Below are 24088 nucleotides of genomic sequence, written 5' to 3' on the forward strand. Positions count from 1 at the left end.
ACATTGAGGTGCTGGGAGTGTGGCATGCCTGGATACCTTGCTCTATGCATCTCCCCCATCTGGCTGTTCCTGTTATATTCTTTTATAATAAATTGGTAATCTAGTAGGTAAACTATTTTCCTGAGTTCTGTGAGGCATTCTAGCAAATTATCAAACCTGAGGAGGGGTTCATGAGGAACCCCAGTTTATAGCCAGTTGGTCAGAAGTATAGGTGACAACCTGAGCCTTGCAGTTGGTGTCTGACGTTGGGGATGGGGTGGGGAGTGGAGGGACAGCCTTGTGGGACTGAGCCCTTGACCTGGGGCAGGGGTGGGGGTGGTTTCTGTGCTAACAACGGGTAGTTAGTGTCAGAATTGCGTTAAATAGTAGGACACCTAGTTGGTGTCCTCCAAGAGCTGGAGAATTGCTTGGTGTGGAAAAAAACCACACATCTGGTGTCAGAAGTGTTGGTTACGACTAGAGAAGGAAACAAGTTTTTCTTTTAGGGGCTATGATGAAAACAGTTGAGAAACACTGAGCGGAAGGATCTGGTTGTACATACTAAGCTCTACCTTAGAGGAAATCCCCAGATGTCATTGTATTCACTGTAAAGGTCAGACTTCTAAAGAGGTCAGCATTTCCACCATATGCATTAGAGACTTCAAATGGTCCAGGAAATGAAGTGGTTAGAAATGCCTTTACAGCTTGGCAGGGTTTTTTAGATGTCTCCATCCACGTCAATTTGCTCACTGTATAACCTTCCCTATACTGTCTTTCCTCACATTTCCTCTACCTGAAAATCTGGCTGTGACGCAAGAAGAGGGATGTTGGTAAAATCTCATCTGCCTACTTGAGTTACCCTCAGCTCCTGTTAGAGCTGGGCTTATGGCTGTGGAGACCTATCATTTGGGTCTTTTATAATTTGATAATGTCCTCTTACTATCATGAAAGAGAAACTGAGGGGGCATTGCTTTATGCCAAATGTGACAAATTTTAAAAGTTGATTCCTCCACTCCCACCTCCCTTTTTGGTCTCCGGTGTGGTTGTCTTCTTTTTCCATTTGTCTGGTACATCAGAAAGCCTAGATGCAAAGTACTTCATTATCATTAGATGACAGAGGCATCATGCTCAGTACTGTGCCTTGAACTTGGGAGGCACTCGATAAATAAGATTTGTTTTTATTGTTTGTTTGTTTTGTTTTGTTTTGTTTTGTTTTTGCGGTACGCGGGCCTCTCACTGTTGTGGCCTCTCCCGTCGCGGAGCACAGGCTCCGGACGCACAGGCTCAGCGGCCATGGCTCACGGGCCCAGCCGCTCCTCAGCATATGGGATCCTCCCAGACGGGGGCACGAACCCGTATCCCCTGCATCGGCAGGCGGACTCTCAACCACCGCGCCACCAGGGAGGCCCTTGTTTTGTTTTTAACATCTGTATTGGAGTATAATTGCTTTACAATGGTGTGTTAGTTTCTGCTTTATAACAAAGTGAATCAGTTATACATATACATATGTTCCCATATCTCTTCCCTCTTGCGTCTCCCTCCCTCCCACCCTCCCTATCCCACCCCTCCAGGCGGTCACAAAGCACCGAGCTGATCTCCTTGTGCTATGCAGCTGCTTCCCACTAGCTATCTACCTTACGTTTGGTAGTGTATATATGTCCATGCCGCTCTTTCACTTTGTCACAGCTTACACTTCCCCCTCCCCATATCCTCAAGTCCATGCTCTAGTAGGTCTGTGTCTTTTTTTTTTTTTTTGCGTTACGTGGGCCTCTCACTGTTGTGGCCTCTCCCGTTGCGGAGCACAGGCTCCGGACGCTCAGGCTCAGCGGCCATGGCTCACGGGCCCAGCCGCTCCGCGGCATGTGGGATCTTCCCGGACCGGGTCACGAACCCGTGTCCCCTGCATCGGCAGGCGGACTCTCAACCACTGCGCCACCAGGGAAGCCCAGGTCTGTGTCTTTATTCCTGTCTTACCCTTGGTTCTTCATGACCTTTTTTTCCCTTAGATTCCATATATATGTGTTAGCATACGGTATTTGTTTTTCTCTTTCTGACTTACTTCACTCTGTATGACAGACTCTAGGTCCATCCACCTCACTACAAATAACTCAATTTCGTTTCTTTTTATGGCTGAGTAATATTCCATTGTATATATGTGCCACATCTTCTTTATCCATTCATCTGTTGATGGACACTTAGGTTGCTTCCATGTCCTAGCTATTGTAAATACAGCTGCAATGAACATTTTGGTACATGACTCTTTTTGAATTATGCTTTTCTCAGGATATATGCCCAGTAGTGGGATTGCTGGGTTGTATGGTAGTTCTATTTGTAGTTTTTTTAAGGAACCTCCACACTGTTCTCCATAGTGGCTGTATCACTTTACATTCCCACCAACAGTACAAGAGTGTTCCCTTTTCTCCACACCCTCTCCAGCATTTATTGTTTCTAGATTTTTTTGATGATGGCCATTCTGACTGGTGTGAGATGATATCTCATTGTAGTTTTGATTTGCATTTCTCTAATGATTAATGATGTTGAGCATTCTTTCATGTGTTTGTTGGCAATCTGTATATCTTCTTTGGAGAAATGTCTATTTAGGTCTTCTGCCCATTTTTGGATTGGGTTGTTTGTTTTTTTGATACTGAGCTGCATGTGCTGCTTGTGAATTTTGGAGATTAATCCTTTGTCAGTTGCTTCATTTGCAAATATTTTCTCCCATTCTGAGGGTTGTCTTTTGGTCTTGTTTATGGTTTCCTTTGCTGTGCAAAAGCTTTTAAGTTTCATTGGGTCCCATTTGTTTATTTTTGTTTTTATTTCCATTTCTCTAGGAGGTGGGTCCAAAAGGATCTTGCTGTGATTTATGTCATAGAGTGTTATGCCTATGTTTTCCTCTAAGAGTTTGATAGTGTCTGGCCTTACATTTAGGTCTTTAATCCATTTTGAGTTTATTTTTGTGTATGGTGTTAGGGAGTGTTCTAATTTCATACTTTTACATGTACCTCTCCAATTTTCCCAGCACCACTTATTGAAGAGGCTGTCTTTTCTCCACTGTATAGTCTTGCCTCCTTTATCAAAGATAAGGTGACCATATGTGCGTGGGTTTATCTCTGGGGTTTCTATCCTGTTCCATTGATCTATATTTCTGTTTTTGTGCCAGTACCATACTGTCTTGATTACTGTAGCTTTGTAGTATAGCCTGAAGTCGGAGCCTGATTCCTCCAGCTCCATTTTTCGTTCTCAAGATTGCTTTGGCTATTTGGGGTCTTTTGTGTTTCCATACAAATTGTGAAATTTTTTGTTCTAGTTCTGTGAAAAATGTCAGTGGTAGTTTGATAGGGATTGCATTGAATCTGTAGATTGCTTTGGGTAGTAGAATCATTTTCACAATGTTGGTTCTTCTAATCCAAGAACATGGTATATCTCTCCATCTATTTGTATGATTTTTAATTTCTTTCATCAGTGTCTTATAATTTTCTGCATACAGGTCTTTTGTCTCCTTAGGAAGGTTTATTCCTAGATATTTTATTCTTTTTGTTGCAGTGGTAAATGGGAGTATTTTCTTAATTTCACTTTCAGATTTTTCATCATTAGTGTATACGAATGCCAGAGATTTCTATGCATTAATTTTGTATCCTGCTACTTTACCGAATTCATTGATTAGCTCTAGTAGTTTTCTGGTAGCATCTTTAGGATTCTCTATGTATAGTATCATGTCATCTGCACACAGTGACAGTTTTACTTCTTCTTTTCCAATTTGGATTCCTTTTATTTCTTTTTCTTCGCTGATTGCTGTGGCTAAAACTTCCAAAACTATGTGAATAAGAGTGGTGAGAGTGGACAACCTTGTCTTGTTCCTGATCTTAGAGGAAATGGTTTCAGTTTTTCACCATTGAGGATGATGTTGGCTGTGGGCTTGTCATATATGGCCTTTATTATTTTGAGGAAAGTTCCCTCTCTGCCTACTTTCTGCATGGTTTTTATCATAAATGGGTGTTGAATTTTGTCAAGCTTTTTTTCTCTGCATCTATTGCGATGACCATATGGTTTGTCTCCTTCAATTTGTTAGTATGGTGTATCACATTGATTGATTTGCATATATTGAAGAATCCTTGCATTCCTGGAATAAACCCCACTTGATCATGGTGTATGATTGTTTTAATGTGCTGTTGGATTCTGTTTGCTAGTATTTTGTTGAGGATTTTTGCATATGTGTTCATCAGTGATATTGGCCTGTAGTTTTCTTTCTTTGTGACATCTTTGTCTAGTTTTGGTATCAGGGTGATGGTGGCCTCATAGAATGAGTTTGGGAGTGTTCCTCCCTCTGCTATATTTTGGAAGAGTTTGAGAAGGATAGGTGTTAGCTCTTCTCTAAATGTTTTATAGAATTTGCCTGTGAAGCCATCTGGTCCTGGGCTTTTGTTTGTTGGAAGATTTTAAATCACAGTTTCAATTACAGTGCTTGTGATTGGTCTGTTCATATTTTCTATTTCTTCCTGGTTCAGTCTCGGAAGGTTGTGCATTTCTAAGAATTTGTCCATTTCTTCCAGGTTGTCCATTTTATTGGCATGTAGTTGCTTGTAGTAATCTCTCATGATCCTTTGTTTTTCTGCAGTGTCAGTTGTTACTTCTCCTTTTTCATTTCTAATTCTATTGATTTGAGTCTTTTCCCTTTTTTTCTTGATGAGTCTGGCTAATGGTTTATCAATTTTGTTTATCTTCTCAAAGAACCAGCTTTTAGTTTTATTGATCTTTGCTATCGTTTCCTTCATTTCTTTTTCATTTATTTCTGATCTGATCTTTATGATTTCTTTCCTTCTGCTAACTTTGGGGTTTTTTGTTCTTCTTTCTCTAATTGCTTTAGGTGCAAGTTTAGGTTGTTTATTTGAGATGTTTCCTGTTTCTTAAGGTAGGATTTTATTGCTATAAACTTCCCTCTTAGAACTGCTTTTGCTGCATCCCATAGGTTTTGGGTCATCGTGTCTCCATTGTCATTTGTTTCTAGGTATTTTTTGATTTCCTCTTTGATTTCTTCAGTGATCACTTCGTTATTAAGTAGTGTATTGTTTAGCCTCCATGTTTTTTTTTTTTTTTTTTTTGCGGTATGTGGGACTTCCACTGTTGTGGCTTCTCCCGTTGGAGAGCACAGGCTCCGGACGTGCAGGCTCACTGGCCATGGCTCACGGGCCCAGCCACTCCGCGGCATGTGGGAATCTTCCCGGACCGGGGCACGAACCCGTGTCCCTTGCATTGGCAGGCCAACTCTCAACCACTGCGCCACCAGGGAAGCCCGTGTTTGTATTTTTTACAGATGTTTTCCTGTAATTGATATCTAGTCTCATAGCGTTGTGGTCAGAAAAGATACTTGATATGATTTCAGTTTTCTTAAATTTACCAAGGCTAGATTTGTGACCCAAGATATGATCTATCCTGGAGAATGTTCCATGAGCAGTTGAGAAGAATATGTATTCTGTTGTTTTTGGATGGAATGTCCTATAAATATCAACTAAGTCCATCTTGTTTAATGTATCATTTAAAGCTTGTGTTTCCTTATTTATTTTCATTTTGGATGATCTGTCCATTGGTGAAGGTGGGGTGTTAAAGTCCCCTACTATGATTGTGTTACTGTCGATTTCCCCTTTTATGGCTGTTAGTATTTGCCTTATGTATTGAGGTGCTCCTATGTTGGGTGCATAAATACTTACAATTGTTATATCTTCTTCTTAGATTGATCCCTTGATCATTATGTAGTGTCTTTCTTTGTCTCTTGTAATAGTCTTTATTTTAAAGTCTATTTTGTCTGATATGAGAATTGCTACTCCAGCTTTCTTCTGATTTCCATTTGCATGATATATCTTTTTCCATCCTCTCACTTTCAGTCTGTATGTGTCCCTAGATCTGAAGTGGGTCTCTGTAGACAGCATATATACGGGTCTTGTTTTTCTATCCATTCAGCCAGTCTGTGTCTTTTGGTGGGAGCATTTAATCCATTTACATTTAAGGTAGTTATTGATATGTATGTTCCTATTCCTATTTTCTTAATTGTTTTGGGTTTGTTATTTTAGGTCTTTTCCTTCTCTTGTGTTTCCTGCCTAGAGAAGTTCCTTTAGCATTTGTTGTAAAGCTGGTTTGGTGGTGCTGAACTCTCTCAGCTTTTGCTTGTCTGTAAAGGTTTTAATTTCTCCATCAAATCTGAATGAGATCCTTGCTGGGTAGAGTAATCTTGGTTGTAGGTTTTTCTCCTTCATCACTTTAAATATGTCCTGCCAGTCCCTTCTGGCTTGCAGAGTTTCTGCTGAAAGATCAGCTGTTAACCTTATGGGGATTCCCTTGTGTGTTATTTGTTGTTTTTCCCTTGCTGCTTTTAATATGTTTTCTTTGTATTTAATTCTTGACAGTTTGATTAATATGTGTCTTGGCGTGTTTCTCCTTGGATTTATCCTGTATGGGACTCTCTGTGCTTCCTGGACTTGATTAACTATTTCCTTTCCCATATTAGGGAAGTTTTCATCTATAATCTCTTCAAATATTTTCTCAGTCCCTTTCTTTTTGTCTTCTTCTTTTGGGACCCCTATAATTCGAATGTTGGTGCATTTAATGTTGTCCCAGAGGTCTCTGAGACTGTCCTCAGTTCTTTTCATTCTTTTTTTTTTTTTTTTGCGGTACGCGGGCCTCTCACTGTTGTGGCCTCTCCCGTTGCGGAGCACAGGCTCCGGACGCACAGGCTCAGCGGCCACGGCTCACGGGCCCAGCCGCTCTGCGGCATGTGGGATCTTCCCGGACCGGGACACGAACCCGCGTCCCCTGCATCGGCAGGCGGACTCTCAACCACTGCGCCACCAGGGAAACCCCATTCTTTTTTCTTTATTCTGCTCTGCAGTAGTTATTTCCACTATTTTATCTTCCAGGTCACTTATCTTTTCTTCTGCCTCAGTTATTCTGCTATTGATCCCTTCTAGAGTATTTTTAGTTTTATTTATTGTGTTGTTCATCATTGCTTGTTTCCTCTTTAGTTCTTCTAGCTCTTTGTTAAATGTTTCTTGCATTTTTTCTATTCTATTTCCAAGATTTTGGATCATCTTGACTATCATTATTCTGAATTCTTTTTCAGGTAGACTGCCTATTTTCTCTTCATTTTTTAGGTCTGGTGGGTTTTTACCTTGCTCCTTCATCTGCTGTGTGTTTTTCTGTCTTTTCATTTTGCTTATCTTACTGTGTTTGGGGTCTCCTTTTCACAGGCTGCAGGTTCGTAGTTCCCATTGTTTTTGGTGTCTGTCCCCAGTGGCTAAGGTTGGTTCAGTGGGTTGTGTAGGTTTCCTGGTGGAGGGACTAGTGCCTGTGTGTTTTGGGGTGTCTGTGGCCTTATTGTGATTTTAGGCAGCCTCTCTGCTAATGGACGGGGTTGTGTTCCTGTCTTGCTGGTTGTCTGGCATAGGGTGTCCAGCACTGTAGCTTGCTGGTCGTTGAGTGAAGCTGGTTGTTGGTGTTGAGATGGAGATCTCTGGGAGATTTTCGCCATTTGATATTACGTGGAGCTGGGAGGTCTCTTGTGGACCAGTGTCCTGAAGTTGGCTCTCCCACCTCAGTGGCACAGCCCTGATGCCTGACTGGAGCACCAAGAGCCTGTCCTCCACACGGCTCAGAATAAAAGGGAGAAAAAATAGAAAGAGAGAAAGGGAGGAAGGAAAGAAGGAATAAGATAAAATAAAAGGAAGATAAAATAAAATAAAGTTATTAAAATTAAAAATAATTATTAAGAAAAAAAATTTTTAAGTAAAAAAAAAAAAAACAGACGGACAGAACCCTAGGACAAATGGTGAAAGCAAAGGTATACAGACAAAATCTCACACAGAAGCATACACATATACACTCACAAAAAGGGGAAAAGGGGAAAAAATAATCTATCTTGCTCCCAAAGTTCACCTCCTCAATTTGGGATGATTTGTTGTCTATTCAGGTATTCCATAGATGCAGGGCACATCAAGTTGATTGTGGAGCTTTTATCTGCTGATTCTGAGGCTACTGGGAGAAATTTCCCTTTCTCTTCTTTTTTCGCACAGCTCCCGGGGTTCAGCTTTGGATTGGCCCCGCCTCTGCGTGTAGGTCGTCTCAGGGCGTCTGTTCTTCGCTCAAACAGGACAGGGTTAAAGGAGCCGCTGATTCGGGGGCTCTGGCTCACTCAGGCCGGGGGGAGGGAGGGGTACGGATGCGGGGCGAGTCTGCGGCGGCAGAGGCCGGCATGACTTTGCACCAGCCTGTGGTGCACCGTGTGTTCTCCCGGGGAAGTTGTCCCTGGATCACGGGACCCTGGCAGTGGCGGGCTGTAGAGGCTCCAGGAGGGGAGGTGTGGATAGTGACCTGTGCTTGCACACAGGCTTCTTGGTGGCTGCAGCAGCAGCCTTAGCGTCCCATGCCCGTCTCTGGGGTCCACGCTGATAGCCGCAGCCCGCCCCGTCTCTGTTTTAATTCCTTTAAGCAGTGCTCTTAATCCCCTCTCCTCGCGCACCTGGAAACAAAGAGGCAAGAAAAAGTCTCTTGTCTCTTCGGCAGCTCCAGACTTTTCCCGGACTCCCTCCCGGCTAGCCATGGTGCACTAGCCCCGCTGCAGGCTGTGTTCACACCGCCAACCCCAGTCCTCTCCCTGCATCCGACCGAAGCCCGAGCCTCAGCTCCCAGCCCTGCCCGCCCCGGCGGGTGTGCAGACAAGCCTCTCAGGCTGGTGAGTGCTGGCTGGCACCCATCCTTTGGGCGGAAATCTCTCCGCTTTGCCCTCCGCACCCCTTCTGCTGCGCTGTCCTCCGTGGCTCTCAGATTTGGTTTTAAGATCAAGGAAAAGAAGTTGGTTAGTAGAAGTCTGATGACATGTTTTGTTTTGTTTCAGATGAAGTTGTCACTCATTGTTTCACATAGGAAGGTAGCATTATGCACAGTGTCCTTGTTTAGAGTGTCAGTTTAACATTACCCCCAAGCTCCCCACCCCCTACCCCAGGCTTTGTCACCTGAGCACTGGTAAGTACCACGGGCGGTTTAGTTGGCTCTTGGGTGTTCAGTGGGTTTTTGTTTGTTTGCTTTTGGTTTTATTTTTTACAAATACCACCACTGAGAGAAGGGCCAGGAAGGGAAATTCTGTGATCTTTTAGTGTTTCTAATCAGTGAAGGAGTGATTAGACTAAACAAATATTACAGAGTTGTGACATTGATCCCTAAGTGGTAAGCAGTAATTGTGGAGATTGGATTTCAAAAGCTCTGACAATTTACTTTATCTATTATAATATTTAATATCCAGTGATGCAGGTGGGTAAGGATTAAGTGGAATTAATAGTAGAAACAATTCTTTCTTATGGTAGTTTTCTATGCCTTCCCATTATAAATGAAAAGAATTGATCATCTGTTAATGTATGTTCCTCAGTATGTACTTGGTGACAAAGAACCATGGCAGAAATCCCAGATTTCATTTTAGGGAATCCTTTGCAACTGATGTACAGAGCATTGTCAAGAACTGAGTACCAAAACACAAGGTCTGTCTGGCTACCTGATACCTGGGCTACTCTCCCGAGAACGTAGATGGCTACTACCTTTAATATAATTTTTTTTAAGAGAGAGTTAAAAAAAAAAGCAATGGTTAAATAAAAACTTGAATTTAATGTCACAGAAAATACAACAACATCAAATTAGTGAATGGAAGAATGGTTAATGAAGAAGGTTCTAGTGGGGTCTGTCTGTGCCTGGGTGATTTTTTAAATAAATTTATTTATTGGCTGCATTGGGTCTTCATTGCTGTGCGTGGGCTTTCTCTACTTGTCGCGAACAGGGCCTACTCTTTGTTGTGGTATGTGGCTTCTCATTACCGTGGCTTCTGTTGTCACGGAGCACAGGGCTCTAGGTGCGCGGGCTTCATTAGATGCAGCACGCAGGCTCTAGTTGTGGTGCACGGGCTTAGTTGCTCCGTGACATGTGGGATCTTCCCAGACCAGGGCTCGAACCCATGTCCCCTGCATTGGCAGGCGGATTCTTAACCACTGTGCCACCAAGGAAGTCCCCTGCCTGGGTGATTTTGGGAAAATGGCATCATGTCTCTGGACTCCAGTTGCCTAACCTCTAGGATAGAGTAGAATTATATCAACATTACATTCTACAGAACTGAGTTCCTTGAGACAGAGTGAGTTGTTCCCATTTTTTTATCCCAGCACCTAATATTGTGGAACTGAAAAAATGATTTGAATAATCTCTGTCAGTTGTCTCACTGTGAATGTTGTGGTCAAAAATAAAATAAGTAAGATACATATTGATTTTTAGGTAGAGTGCATAATTTGGAGGAGTGTGTGTTGTAAGAGCAGAAGGGGAAGGAGGAATTGTGAAAAATTAGAGAAGATGGAAGGCAATAAATGTATGGGTAAAATAATGAGACTTTGTTTTTAAAAAAATCACCCCCAAAATTGTCCATAGGCAAACAAATGGTGGGAAATCACTTCAAATTAGTCACCACAAAGGCACTGCAGGCCTCCTTCTGTGGCCACCTTGCAAAACATTTTTGGTAGTCATTCTTTGGAATTATTTTTAGAGCTGGTTATGAACCACATAAGAAAAGTCAGCTTTTTCTTCATGATAAAGTTTTGTTTCGTTCACTCTCATTATTCCCCACACTTGGTTCTGAATGGTTTTTGACTTGATTGTAAACATTCCTTTGAGGATTTTCAAGCGGGTGCTTCAGGCTCTGGAGATAGGACTTAGAGTGGAACCATTATTGGAATTAGTGTAAAGCTTTCCTTTACAACTTTGGTAAAAAACAGTACTCATTCTGATGTTTAATTCAGTTGGTTAAGAATTTGTGTGTATGCATGCACAGAAAAAAAGAATAGGAGGACATTTACCAAAGTATTAATTGACATCTTTGGTGATTTAGTTTTCTTCCTTATACTTTTCTCTATTTTCCAAATTTTATACAATGAACATATCATTTACAATCAGGAAAAAGGGCAAAAAACATAGTCTGGTTACTTTCTGGTCACCAGAAAGTTCATTATATGTTCAAGTATTGGCAGAGACAGTTCTTGACTTGTGAGCACATGTCCCAGGTGTCAGAGGGAGAGCAGAGATTCACTTTTCTGAATCCAAAGCTGATGATGGAGCCAGATTTAGTGCTTAAGCCTATTTTCCTAAAGAAGCACTGTTTTTAATAATATACTTTAAAGTTTTACCTTTTTCAAGCAGTAGTTTAGTAAAAGAGAATAGATTGGTTTTAATTCTTGTGTGATTTTAAAAACATTTCATTTCCATTTGTCAAACAGAAGTGGAATGTGAGATAAAGTATATGCTTATTTTCCAACCTTCTCTAATGCTTGCAGTCTCTGTCTGACAGTCATGTCAGGCTGTCAGCGGATATCTCAGCATCCCCCCTGTACACTTAGCACTGTGCTGGGAGCTGAGGAAGGTGGAAGAACCCTTAGCTCCTGTCTCTGTCTGCAAGGAGTTTATAATATAGTTTAGGATGGCAGATAGACTCAAGATAAGTATTTGTACTAGCACAGTAAGGACAACAAGGCAGATGGCACTGAGGGAGCTGAAATCATCTAGAGAAGTTTCCCAGAGTAGGGGGAGGATATTTGTAATGCTGACAGGAGGTAAAGGTAGAATCTTAAATGCTTTTATTATTTTTCCATTGAAAAGTCCTTCCAAGAAATGACTTAAAACCTGAGCATTATAGCCCCAAATTTCCTGTCCTAATTAGATCTATATCAGTGGTTCTCAATTGGAGGCAGTTTTGCCCCCCTCCCGGCGGACATTGGCAGTGCTATAGGCATTTGGTAGTATAGGCGGGGATGTACAAGACTCCCCCATGCCCCTCGTCCCCATACACACTCAAATGTCTATAGTGCTGAATTTGGGAAACCCTTGTCTACATATACTTGAGGGACAGTGAAGGGACACTGGGGCCTAACCACCTGTCTGCCTCCAGTTTTATGTGACCAGTGCCTCCAGGAGTTATGGGGGCTGGGCTGGGATAAATTAATGAGAGGCATTGAAGTGGCATATGATTAATTATTCAGTCCTCAGCTGTTCATCTTAGTTCAGTTGAAATCAGTCTAAACCAGGGAAGTAATGAAGGATTACTGACAAAAGAGAACTATATGTGAATAAAAAGATATCTTTTTGCACTTAATCCAAGTTTGTGTTGTCATATTCAGTATTTGTATATCAAGCATTGAATGTCTCTTTGCTCTTTATATGATACCTGTGAGCTTAATGGAAATTAATTAGAATCAGAGAGTTCTGGATTTCACATTCAGGTTCTAGCTATGTGACTTTGAACAAGTTACCTAATCTCTTCGAGTTATACTTTACTCTGTAAAAAATATAATAAATCCTCTGTAGAAGAAGATAAATAAGTATGCCTTTAGGTTTGTAAAGAGATATCCAAATATTTCATATATTTCAAGTTTTCTTGAAACTTCCTATTGAAAAATAAAATAAAAGCTCCTCCACAAGGCTTGAGAATTTCCCATTGCTAACCTTTATTCTAGAGGCTATGGTTTTGTTTCTGACACTTCCTGGAAGAATTTTATGCAAATGACCAGTACTGAATTAGTGTTTTTAGGACCAGAGTTTAGTATACTTACTATTCTTTCTAGAATAACTTATTTTACATCACTTAACAACTTCTCCTTTCTGCGGCTCTGAAGTTCCAGAAGAATCAGCTGAGTAGGTAGATTAATTTATTCCTTCCTAGTGTAGTATTTTGAGGTGTCAATAAAACCAGAGATGCTAAAGCCAATTTCAACAACTATCTGCTAAAAGAATAAATCCTTCTTAATGGGGATGACATTTCCATGCCCTGAATCCTGGGGAGAAAAATCTGTCAAACAAGAAAAGATTCAGGTAATTCTTTTCTGTGAAAACAATAGTTTTACAGTGGGTGCACATGGGCAGAATTTTGTTAAACATTGAACTAGGGAACATGTAGAGTTTCTTTAAAACCATAGGTGTATAAAACATCCAGGTTTTTTTAGCAACATTAATTTGCGAGCAATCTGCTTTGGATAAACAAAAATGAGTTGCTTTTCTAATTGTGAAAATTTATATGTCTCTAACTTCCCTAAAATATAAGCAGTGGTTAAAAAGAGTCATGTACCACAGTGTCCATTGCAGCTCTATTTACAATAGCCAGGACATGGAAGCGACCTAAGTGTCCATCAACAGATGAATGGATAAAGAAGATGTGGCACATATATACAATGGAATATTACTCAGCCATAAAAAGAAATGAAACTGAGTTATTTGTAGTGAGGTGAATGGATGTAGAGTCTGTCATACAGAGTGAAGTAAGTTAGAAAGAGAAAAATAAATACCGTATACTAACATATATATATATAAGGAATCTAAAAAAAAAAAAAAGGTTATGAAGAACCTAGGGGCAAGATAGGAATAAAGACGCAGACATAGAGAATGGACTTGAGGACATGGGGAGGGGGAAGGGTAAGCTGGGCCGAAGTGAGAGAGTGGCATGGACATATATACACTACCAAATGTAAAATAGATAGCTAGTGGGAAGCAGCTGCATAGCACAGGGAGATCAGCTAGGTGGTTTGTGACCACCTAGAGGGGTGGGATAAGGAGGGTGGGAGGGAGATGCAAGAGGGAGGAGATAAGGGGATATATCTATGTGTATAGCTGATTCACTGTGTTATAAAGCAGAAACTAACACACCATTGTAAAGCAATTATATTCCAATAAAGATGTTTAAAAAATTTAGAGAAAAAATATATATATAATCAGTGGAACAGAGTGAACTCACATTAGTTGACTAAATTCTCCATTGTTTATAAGAAAATACTGAGCAAAAGTTCTTCCAGCTTTCATTAGCCTGAAACCTGATTATAAACTCATAGTCATCTGTGGACCTTAAAAGGATTCTGGCATTTAAGGTTCTTTTTTTTCTATTAAGTAATTTAAAATACCTAATTCAGAGCTAACTATCAAGCTAAAGAATGCCATTTTACTTTATAAAATCACAAATATCTAGAGCAGAAAGAACCTTAACAACCATGTCTAGCAATCCTCTTTTTTTTACAGATCAGAGGATTGAGGCACAGAAAGATTGATTGACTTGTCCAAGGTCATAAAGGTGGGCAGAGCCTGGAGTGGAATCCAGGTTTTCTGACCATTAGCCCAGTCTTCTTCCCACTATTTGGACTTTTCCATAATTTTATTCATTATTAGAATTGGGGCATTTAGGTTTTTTTTTATTGTGGTGAAATACACATAGCATTTAATCATTAAACATTTAAAAATCTCTTTAAATAGGCAAACACATGAATATGGAGCAAACACATGAATATGGAACAAAAATCAAAAGGTACACAAAGGTTTATGGTATACGGTTACTAGTTCAGCTCCCTCTAACTCCTGTCCATCCCAGATCCCCTTCTTGGAGGCAGCCACTGTAAATAATGAGGTATTTTAAATAGACCATTTTGGTCTAATAACGTGTCTAAATTGACATTGTATTGTATTATTCTTCAGGGATTGCAGTTTGGCCTGCCAAGTTTAGGTAATGCCCAACAAAGGAAAAACATAAGCCGTGGAATTGGAATATGGAGAGAGATTTGTGAACTGATTTGAAAATTACCCACAGTCCAAGTTATTTCCAGTAATAGAAGTGAGGGCTCTCTTGCATCAGTACTCTCTTACTCAAATAATGCCTTTTGTACAAAGAGCCTAAAGTATTTTATAAGAGCTCTCATGTATCCTCATGACATGTAAAATCCCTGAGTATTGCATAACTGCATACAACTGCTTTAGAGTCTATAGCACATTGGCCACAAGAAAGAATTATGTTGATGTTTGAATAAACACCCCCAGGCTCTGTGAAACCATCAGTGTGGGACATCACATGGATCTGCTTCTCCCAGCTTCTGAGCCTCCACGGCTTACCTGATAAAACAGCCCCTGGTTCTTGGATGGGGTGCATCCAGGCATTGGGGCTGGAGGGTTCCTCACAGACTGGACAGGTTGGCTGAAGGAGTGAGAGGGGGCTCCAGGAGTACATGTGCACCTTTGGTTGTGGAGCAGGAAAAGCAGCAGGGCAGCAGCAGGCTCTTGGTACCGCCCAGCGCCTTTGTATCCTTAAAGCACAGGTGCTGACTGGTAGATAGCCGCGTGCAGTAAGTAGGCGACTGCCCACGTGGTGAGAGGTCAGCCTGGGAAAAGCTGCAGGCCCAGACCCCACATGCCACAGTCGGGCTTCCTCCCAGTTTAAAAGGCAAATCTCCCCAAGTGAAAAGGGAAGAAGAGGAGACTGCAACTGGTTATCTTTCTGTGATACTTTGTGTGACTATCTGACAACAGGTTTCACCTGGCAAGGGAGAGGACCTAGGAGGTCTGTAGGTTGTTTTGAAGACAGATGAGAATGGGTCCAGGGAAGCTATAGGGAGAGGAAAGGCGAGGTGGGAAGAAGTTGTCTTCCTGAGAGAGCAGTTCTTTGACTTCTGTACCACTAGACTCTTGAATTGTGGGTTTCACATTTCTACTCTCAGGCAGTGTTTTTTTGTTGTTTGTTTTTTGGGTTTTTTTTTTCCCAATTTTCCTCATCCTAAGGACTCTCCTGGAGTACTTGCTAAAAGTTCAAATTCCTTGGCCTCTGGTCCATAGATGCCGCCTCAGTCTGAAGTTGGGTCCTTGAATACTGGGTAATTTTAAGAAGCGTCCAGGTGATTCTGGGGAATGCTGTCAGATCAGGACTGGGTTCTGATATTTTGCTCTAGATTTGTCCTCCATTATAAATATAAATATCTGAAGTATTGGGAACCTTAACTGCATAAACAGAGCTTTATTTCAAGAAAGCATGAATGTTCATTTCACCTGACAGTAATGCCTTGGCATTGATTCTTTTTAATGTTTTTTCATTCTTTAAAACACTGAAGTATTAGTTCATAGCAGCTATTAAAACATCAGTTCTGTTAATCTTTGCAGACAGAACTACTGAACTGCCTTTTGTTTGTTGTAATGGCCCTGCCGTATATTTGACCTGGACTAATACTATGAGATTTAAAGTTATCTTGAATTTAGAGTTTTGTAATTGATAGTAACTGTTTTTTATACATAGAACTTTTATAATGAGGAAATAGCTATTATTTCATCATCACAGTCATTTTAACAGTTTTAAATATAAATTAAAAATTTCAGTGATTGTATTTTTTCTTTTCAGATAGGAACCAAGGCTTTAACCTTCTCAGCTCATTGGCTGGAGCAAACCATAGCACTGGATCAGCAGAGGCCTGCCACTCAGAGGTAAAGATTTTTCCTGGATCTTTTCTCTTCTTTGGCTTTAATTTCTACTTGTTATTATGAATCTTTACACCATTCATCATTTTCTCCTTTCCATTTAAGAAGTGGCAGAGAATATTAGCAATAGATAAAAGGAGAACCTAAAACAGCCCTCTTTATGCCTGCTAGCTGTTAAGAGCAGGCTAGTTCAGCATTAAAGCAGTAAGCCCTTTCAAGATGTTTGCAATTTGGGCTGTTCCATGTGTTTTTGCTAGAGTGCTTTTAAAAATGTGCTAGGGGGCCTCCCTGGTGGCGCAAGTGGTTGAGAGTCCGCCTGCCGATGCAGGGGATACGGGTTCGTGCCCCGGTCTGGGAGGATCCCATATGCCGCGGAGCGGCTGGGCCCGTGAGCCATGGCCGCTGAGCCTGCGCGTCCGGAGCCTGCGCGTCCGGAGCCTGTGCTCCGCAACGGGGGAGGCCACAACAGTGAGAGGCCCGCATACCGCAAAAAAAAAAAAAAAAAAAAAAAAAAAAATGTGCTAGGATTTCCTTAAGGCATAAAGTTGCCCCCAAATCTTTAAATATAAAATAAAATTAATTGTTCTTTTTAAGTACTTCCTGTATCCTGTACAATCTGAGGCAAGGTCCTTGCCCTTAATGAGCTTAAATAGGCTGATTTCAATCCTCTGTCCTCAAGGACTTTGGTCCAAGTCTGCCTTGGTTGGCAGGTTGGAACCACGAGCACATTATGTAGTGCCACATTGTCTTTCTGGGACCTTCTTCCTCAGTCTCTGAGCTGTTTGTGATAGGACCTTATACATTTTCAGATTTTGAATAAAACATGATCTTAAAGCAAACAATATGTTTTAATAGTCAATAGCAAAATCATAATACTTTTTAATTTTTCCTTGAGGAGAAACACTGCTGAGTTTAGTGAATTTTTAGCCTTTTGTTTAATGTGACCTTGATCCTTCTTCCATCTCTCTTTGTGTCTGGCTCCTATTACTGCTTCTCCAAAGCTAACCAGTGGGTGGAAGTGCGAGCCTTTTTGGATTTAGTTCGGAAGCAACCTCCTGTTAAATTGTTGCTTGTGTGTATTTTCCTCACCAGCAGCCCCAGTTGCCAGCAGCAGAGAGGACTGAACCCCTCTTGGATAATCGAGGTGGTGCATCTAATACAACAGACACTCAGGTCGATAGCATCGTGGGTAAGCACCTCTCTGGCTGCTAAGTGACAGCTCTGTGGAACTTGCAGTAGCCCATGTATCGGGGCGTAAATCATCCAAGGGGAAATTGAATTTAAATGAGGACGAGGGAAGGAAATTGATAGTGCACCCTAAATGAATGTTAGCCTTGTGGACGGCTGTCAGAAAAAGGAGGGAGAGTAAATACATTACAGATCTGTGGGCACCATTGTCCTGCTGATTCTCTCAGCAGGATCGTGATTACGATCATCTTAGCTAGCGCAGACAGAACCAGGTGGTGAAACAGCTTTATATCTCCATACTACACAGTTTTTTCATAGCATTTCACAGTAGTCAGAATTGATGGTAACAAGAATAATACAGCTTTATAAGCCCTCCCATATCTTTTAAAAACTTTTTTATGTCCACATTCTCATTTGGTAATGAAGTTTGGCAGAGAAGCTATTTTACAGAGATGAAGATGAGGCCCAGAGCAGTTTAATAACTTGTCCAAGGGCACCTAACAAGAAGGTCCTAGAGCTGAAACTGGAATCCAGTTTGCTGCCCAAAAGCCAGAAAGCCAAGGAGCTTAGTTAACAATAACTATAAACGTTCTTTTGTCGGGGAGCTACTGACATCACTACTTTTTATGCCACAGAGGGCCCATGTGCAGTAATAAGTTTTAAAAACTTTTTTTTTCTGTTTGTAAGATAATCCATGTAGAAAACTCAAATGATTGGTTATAGAAACATAGTAAGAAGGAAAAATTAGTATATAATCTCTTTCTCTCTAGTTTATTCAACCTCATCCTCTCAGTTGAACCCTTCATATTAGCTTCTAAACCTGCTAAAATCTCTGCCCTGAAAACAAACCATTGACCACACTGAAGGAGGTGGGGAAAATAACTAACTTAAAGAATTTGGGAAAATGGTATTCTGACTGGATACCATGAGGCCCAAACCAAAAAGAAATGAACAGAAATCCTGCACTCTATTTAATAAATTTGATTCTTACCAGGGTATGGGTTTGAAATTCTGAATATTTATATGTAATATATTTTATATATGTTACAGTTGAAAGAATAAGAAAATATAGCATAGATAATGAGAGCTAGGTTTCTCACTGTCAGAGAAAGAAATTACAAATAAGGAAAGGGGAAGGCTGAGATGAACCCTTTGGTACTGAACTAGAATTGAAGGTATCAGTATGAACTCTTGGGTTTTAAAATATAGTTAGAGCAGTAGAGAAATAAATATACATATGTGTATGCATGTGTAAATACATATGTATATTTCCTAGCTCTGTCCACTGGGAGGACCTAGAAGCAACAATAATAGCAGTGGACATACTTAGCACTTAGATCTTGGTTTCTAAATACCATTCTCCAAGAAAAGGTACCAGGGCTACTTGGAGAAGTGGTTGATTCAGGGCTGGGGCAGGAAAAATGCAGGATGAACGTGGAGCATCATGGTGCCAGAAAGTAAGGAAGTGCTCAAAAAAAGAATGGGGGCATGTTGAAAGGGCACAGGAACCAACCTGAAAGAGCTTCCAGTGGCTAAAGCTGGAACAATTTGACCAGCAAAGTAAATTAACATAGTATTGGGCTGTAACCCATAGAATAAAATACATATCCATGAATCCATACTAATTTAAATAAATAAATGAATAAATGCATAACTGGAAAAGAAAAGGCTGCTCCTCCTTACAGAAGAATTCCAATTAATACATGTAGACATTATGGAGGAAATAGAAAATTACCCTTAGCCACACACCACAGTAATAGTTGTTGCAGGCAAGATCCACTGTTGGATGGTGAAATTAGTAGATGAAAGTTTAAGAAGAAACACAACATTACCATAGTCAAAAAGTATCTTTCCCAAGTTATTTATTACAAAGGGGAAAACAGTAACTTTATACTGGAAAATCCTGGCACATACCACTTTAAGTGATGAAGGTTACATCACCAGTAACAGGACATATAGACATCATCTCCCTCCAATATGATGCACTGAAAGGGCACTCACTTCTGTGGTGTTCCTGCCAAAGGTCCATAACTTCAACCTAATAATAAGAAAACATCAGACAAACCCAGATTGAGGGATATTATACAAAATAACTGGCCAGTACTCTTCAGAAGTGTCAAAATCATGAGAGACAAGGCAGGACGTAGGAACTGTCACAAATTGGAGAAGACTAAGATCTGACAACTAAATTCTGTGTACAATCCTGAATTGGATCCTGGAACAGAAAAAAGGATATTAGTGGAAAAACTGATGAAGGTTGAATGAAGTCTGTAGTTTAGTCAGTAGCATTGTTCCATTATTAACTTCGTGATGTTTATAATTGTACCATGGTTATATAAGATGTTAACACTGAGGGAGGGTGGGGGAAGGGCATATCGGAAGGCTCTGTACTATTTTTGCAACTTTTTTGTAAGACTACAGTTATTTCAAAATTCTTTAAAAAGACAAAACCAAGCAAACAAAAGTAAAACACTTCCTCAACCCCACATCTCCCTCCTCTCTTTACTTATTTCCATTCCTCAACTCATTCCTCAGTTCATTCCCGTCTAGCTCTTGCTCCCATTTTCCGTGAAGACAGCTCACCAACGACTTCCATACCACTCAGTCTAATAGACGTCCTCCAGTCCCCATCTTGACCTCTTGGCGGCATTCAATATTATGAATCAGTCCCTTTCTGAAACATTATCTTCTCTTGACTCACCCAACACATCTCCTGATGTTCTTCCTACCTCTCTGATGATTCCTTCTCTTGCTTTGGAAGATTACACTCCTTTACCCAGCCTTTAAATATCGCCATTCCTCAATGTTCCATCTAAACTCCTCTTCCAAACCTGTATTTAAGCATTAAGTGATTCTGTCCACATCCACAGTTATCATGTATACAGATTAATCACAAATTTTTTATCTCTAGCCCTATATACCAACTGCCACCATGGCATACCCATTGAACTAAAGCAAATTTATTAACCAAATGCATCTTTAACATCAAATTATCTGTATGACATTGTAGTAGATGTAAAGAATTATGTTATCATCCTTGTCTTCAAGGAGCTTATAGTCTAAAAATGCAGAGACAGGCCTTGTAATGTAATGTAATGGGTAAAGTCATGGGCTTGGAATCCTGGACAACTGGGTTCAAATCATGGCTCTACCACTAGTAGTGAGATGACCTTGAGTAAGTTATTTAGCATCCGTGGGCCTTAGTTTCCCCTTCTATAAAATAGGGGTGACAAATCTTTCCTCGCATCGCTGTTGCAAAAATGAAATGGAATCGTATAAGTTAAAGCACTCAGTGGTGGGGACAAAGCAAACTCTCTCTCTTACTGTAGTATTTATTATAGTAACAGTAGACAGATGCTAGCATACAGAGTAATGTATGCCAGTGCCAAGACAGCTCTATAAACACTAAGTGTGGGACAAATCCTAAGGAAGGAGACCTGTGAGCTGGGACGGTCAGGGAAGACATCCTAGAGGTGGCTGGCCTGGAGTGGAGGCCGAGTGAAAATTCTGATTAAAAACAAAGTTTGATAAAGAAGCCACATGCCGAGGTAGAAATAGTAAAGGATTTGTGGTAAGAAAATAGGAATTTAAATTGGCTCTACCTCTGAATGGCTGTAATTTTAGATGAGTTCATTTTTAAACTCAGCTTGCTTCATGTGTAAATTGTGGACAGTGGTATCTGTCCTAACCACCTTATATGGTTGTCAATAACAGATGTGAAAATATTTGTTGATCAGTAAAATATGGTATAAATTTCAGGCATTTATTGAATCTGTGGACCTTAGTGCAGGGCGTGACCTTTAGAATTGGAAACATGTAAGTCTGAATCCAAGGTCACACTTATTAGCTGTGACCTTCAGCAAGGTCACTTAGTCTCTGAACTCTAGTTTTCTCTAGAAAAGTGGAAACAGAATTCCTTGCCTCGTTACAGTGTTTTACAGATAAAATGAGTTCCTGTTCATTTGTGAGGGCCCACTACCAGCCAAGCAGGATGCAGCACCATGAGCTGTACAGCTGGTCCCCAGTGGGCACTCATTCAGTGGTAACTTTCATCAAAGCCAGATTGATTGCTTTTGGATTCTGTGTATTTAGCACATACATAAATAATGTGTGATGAATCCTTATTTCAGATCCCACGTTAGACCTGGATATTCAAGAACTAGCCAGTCTTACTACAGGCGGAGGAGATTTGGAGAATTTTGAAAGACTATTTTCAAAGTTAAAAGAAATGAAAGGTAATCGGATCCATTGTGTCTAACAGATTCCCATATTGATGCTCCTCTATTTTATATAGTAGGATTTTACTTTGTAACTGCTGATTGCATTCCATGCCCTGGCCTCATCTGAGAAACTTGGGTACTGGGGGACTGTGCCATCCTCTGTTGGTGAAAATTTCCTTGGGAAAATTTTCCTCTTTCTTCATTCTTTTTCCTCTTACTTTCCCTTCTTCTCTTGCCTGTCTCTGTTTCTTTCAGTGTGTCTCATTAACATGGAATCAGTAAGATCCCTACCAATTTACTCACATCATTCTCATCTGGAAAATGTGGAAGACTTAAACTTCCTAACAGCTATAATGACTACACCATAAATGTGTCTGTGAAACCCATTTCCCATCTTCTAGTGTTAGAACATCCATGCATTCCAGATTGTCCTGTGCTATTAGATGAATTTCTTAAGATATATTTTCCCCCTAGACAAGGCTGCGACGCTTCCTCACGAGCAAAGAAAGTTGCATGCAGAAAAGGTGAGAAAATCAGTCAGGTACTTACTGAGTACCTACAGCAGGTCCAGTGCTATAAGAATGGTATATCACACTTGTTTACTTCTAAAGTATCTTACTGTGAACTTTTTGTTGGATATTAACTTATAACTAATTGAATATTTACCCAGTAGTAATATAGTTGCTGCAGTCAAACCAAGATTTTCCAATGTATGTTGAGTGACGTGGAACATTGAGACATTGCCTTCTTAGCTGTTAGGCTGGAAAATGCTTAGTTATTTTGTTTTGTTTGGTTTGGTTACTACCAACACAACATGTTCTTGGCAGGAAATGTATATGGTTTATGGTATTCCATTGTATGAATGTGTCATAATTTATTTATCCAGTTCCCTTTTGGACATTTAGGTCATGTGCCTTTTTTTTCTTCTGTAGTGAAGTTGTGTGTATCCTTATACATCACCTGTGTAAACAGCTCTGATTATATCCTCAGTATAAAGTCTAGGAGTAGAAGTCATGGGTCAGGGTGTTCAGGGGGTTTTGATAGATGTTGCCAGAGTGCTGGAGGGCAGGGTGTAAAATTTTAAGTCTTAATCAGTTCTGTGTATAACATATGAAACGAGCTGAAATTCAGTTGTTGCCTACAGTTTGTTGCTTGCTTCTCTCCACAGGTGGCCAAAGCTTTCTGGATGGCAATTGGGGGAGACAGAGATGAAATTGAAGGCCTTTCATCTGATGAAGAACACTAAATTATTCATGCTAGGGCTTGACTAACAAAGACCCTAGCTCTCTCTACCTGAGATACTTCCCTACTCAACCCAGTCATCTTTTGCTGAACTCCCCATCATCATTTTGGCCGCCTGACTTGTTTATAGGCTTGTTTATATCTTGCTTGATTTTTTTTTTTTTTTTCTTTTTGCGGTATGCGGGCCTCTCACTGCTGTGGCCTCTCCCGTTGCGGAGCACAGGCTCCGGATGCGCAGGCCCAGCGGCCACGGCTCACGGGCCCAGCCGCTCCGCGGCATATGGGATCCTCCCAGACCGGGGCACGAACCCGTATCCCCTGCATCGGCAGGCGGACTCTCAACCACTGCGCCACCAGGAAGGCCCTATATTTTTTTTCTTTTTCTTTCTTTTCTTTTCTTTTTTCTTTTCACTATTCTGAAGGTCTTTGAGACTATAGTTTACCATCATTCCATCAGTGTTTCTTTGAGGTGACTGCATCAGCCATTGACTGGGAATATAAGGGAAGCTGGCTCTGGGGTTGCAAGATGAAAGGTGGAACATATTTTTCTTAAAACATGAAAGGTTTCAGAAAATACATTAGGTCACGTGGTTAGGGAAAACAGACTAGAAAAAGCTGTGAACTTGATTTTGTGGATTAAACAAAGCCAGGTGATTAAAATGTGATTTATTTATAAAGTCTGCTTATGTGTATTTTTATGATTTTGTTGTTCTTTTGGGGGTGGGGTGGGGAAGCCTTCCTTTATTGGATTAGGCATAAGTAGCAGATAATCTAAGAGTTTGTCAAACTCTTTTAGAATCCACCATTTATATGTATAATATCAAGTCATGTTTTCAAGATCTCAGCTATCTGGGGGTATTGGCCCCTTCTAGGGGAGATGTGAGATTAAAGTGTCCAGTGGTATCTACTAAAGGTCCATTTTAAGAAGAGTGATCATGAGCTAATAGTGTAATAAAAATTGCATTCTATCTAAAGTGACCTATGTACATGCCACCATAAGTTACTATGGACTGTCCATCTGGGATTTAAAACAAGAACCTTGGCTTTTTTTTTCCTTAAACATTTTTCTATTTGTGTAACATGGTGTCTGGCACATAGTGGGCACTTAAAGCTGGTTTGGACTTGCATTCAATAGTTTTGATGAACATGATCCTAAAGTTTTAAGGTCCATGAGTGTT

At 40.6% G+C, this 24088-nt stretch overlaps 1 protein-coding gene across 2 annotated transcripts in view; it reads left to right on the top strand.

Moving 5' to 3' along the window:
- Positions 1–23587, top strand: part of AAGAB (alpha and gamma adaptin binding protein) — a 79108-nt gene extending 55521 nt beyond the window's left edge. Inside the window, exons 6-10 of one of the 2 annotated variants that reach the window (XM_060095209.1) lie at positions 16184–16266; positions 17353–17449; positions 21579–21683; positions 22143–22192; positions 22837–23587. In XM_060095209.1, coding sequence (XP_059951192.1) covers positions 16184–16266; positions 17353–17449; positions 21579–21683; positions 22143–22192; positions 22837–22914 — 413 coding nt within the window. In that variant the 3' untranslated portion in view covers positions 22915–23587. The remainder of the gene's footprint in view (positions 1–16183; positions 16267–17352; positions 17450–21578; positions 21684–22142; positions 22193–22836) is intronic. The other variant, XM_060095210.1, reaches the window with a different exon arrangement.
- Positions 23588–24088: the final 501 nt, after the last annotated feature.

The sequence above is a fragment of the Mesoplodon densirostris genome, chromosome 4 (assembly GCF_025265405.1).
Source record: "Mesoplodon densirostris isolate mMesDen1 chromosome 4, mMesDen1 primary haplotype, whole genome shotgun sequence".
NCBI classification, from domain to species: Eukaryota; Metazoa; Chordata; class Mammalia; order Artiodactyla; family Ziphiidae; genus Mesoplodon; species Mesoplodon densirostris.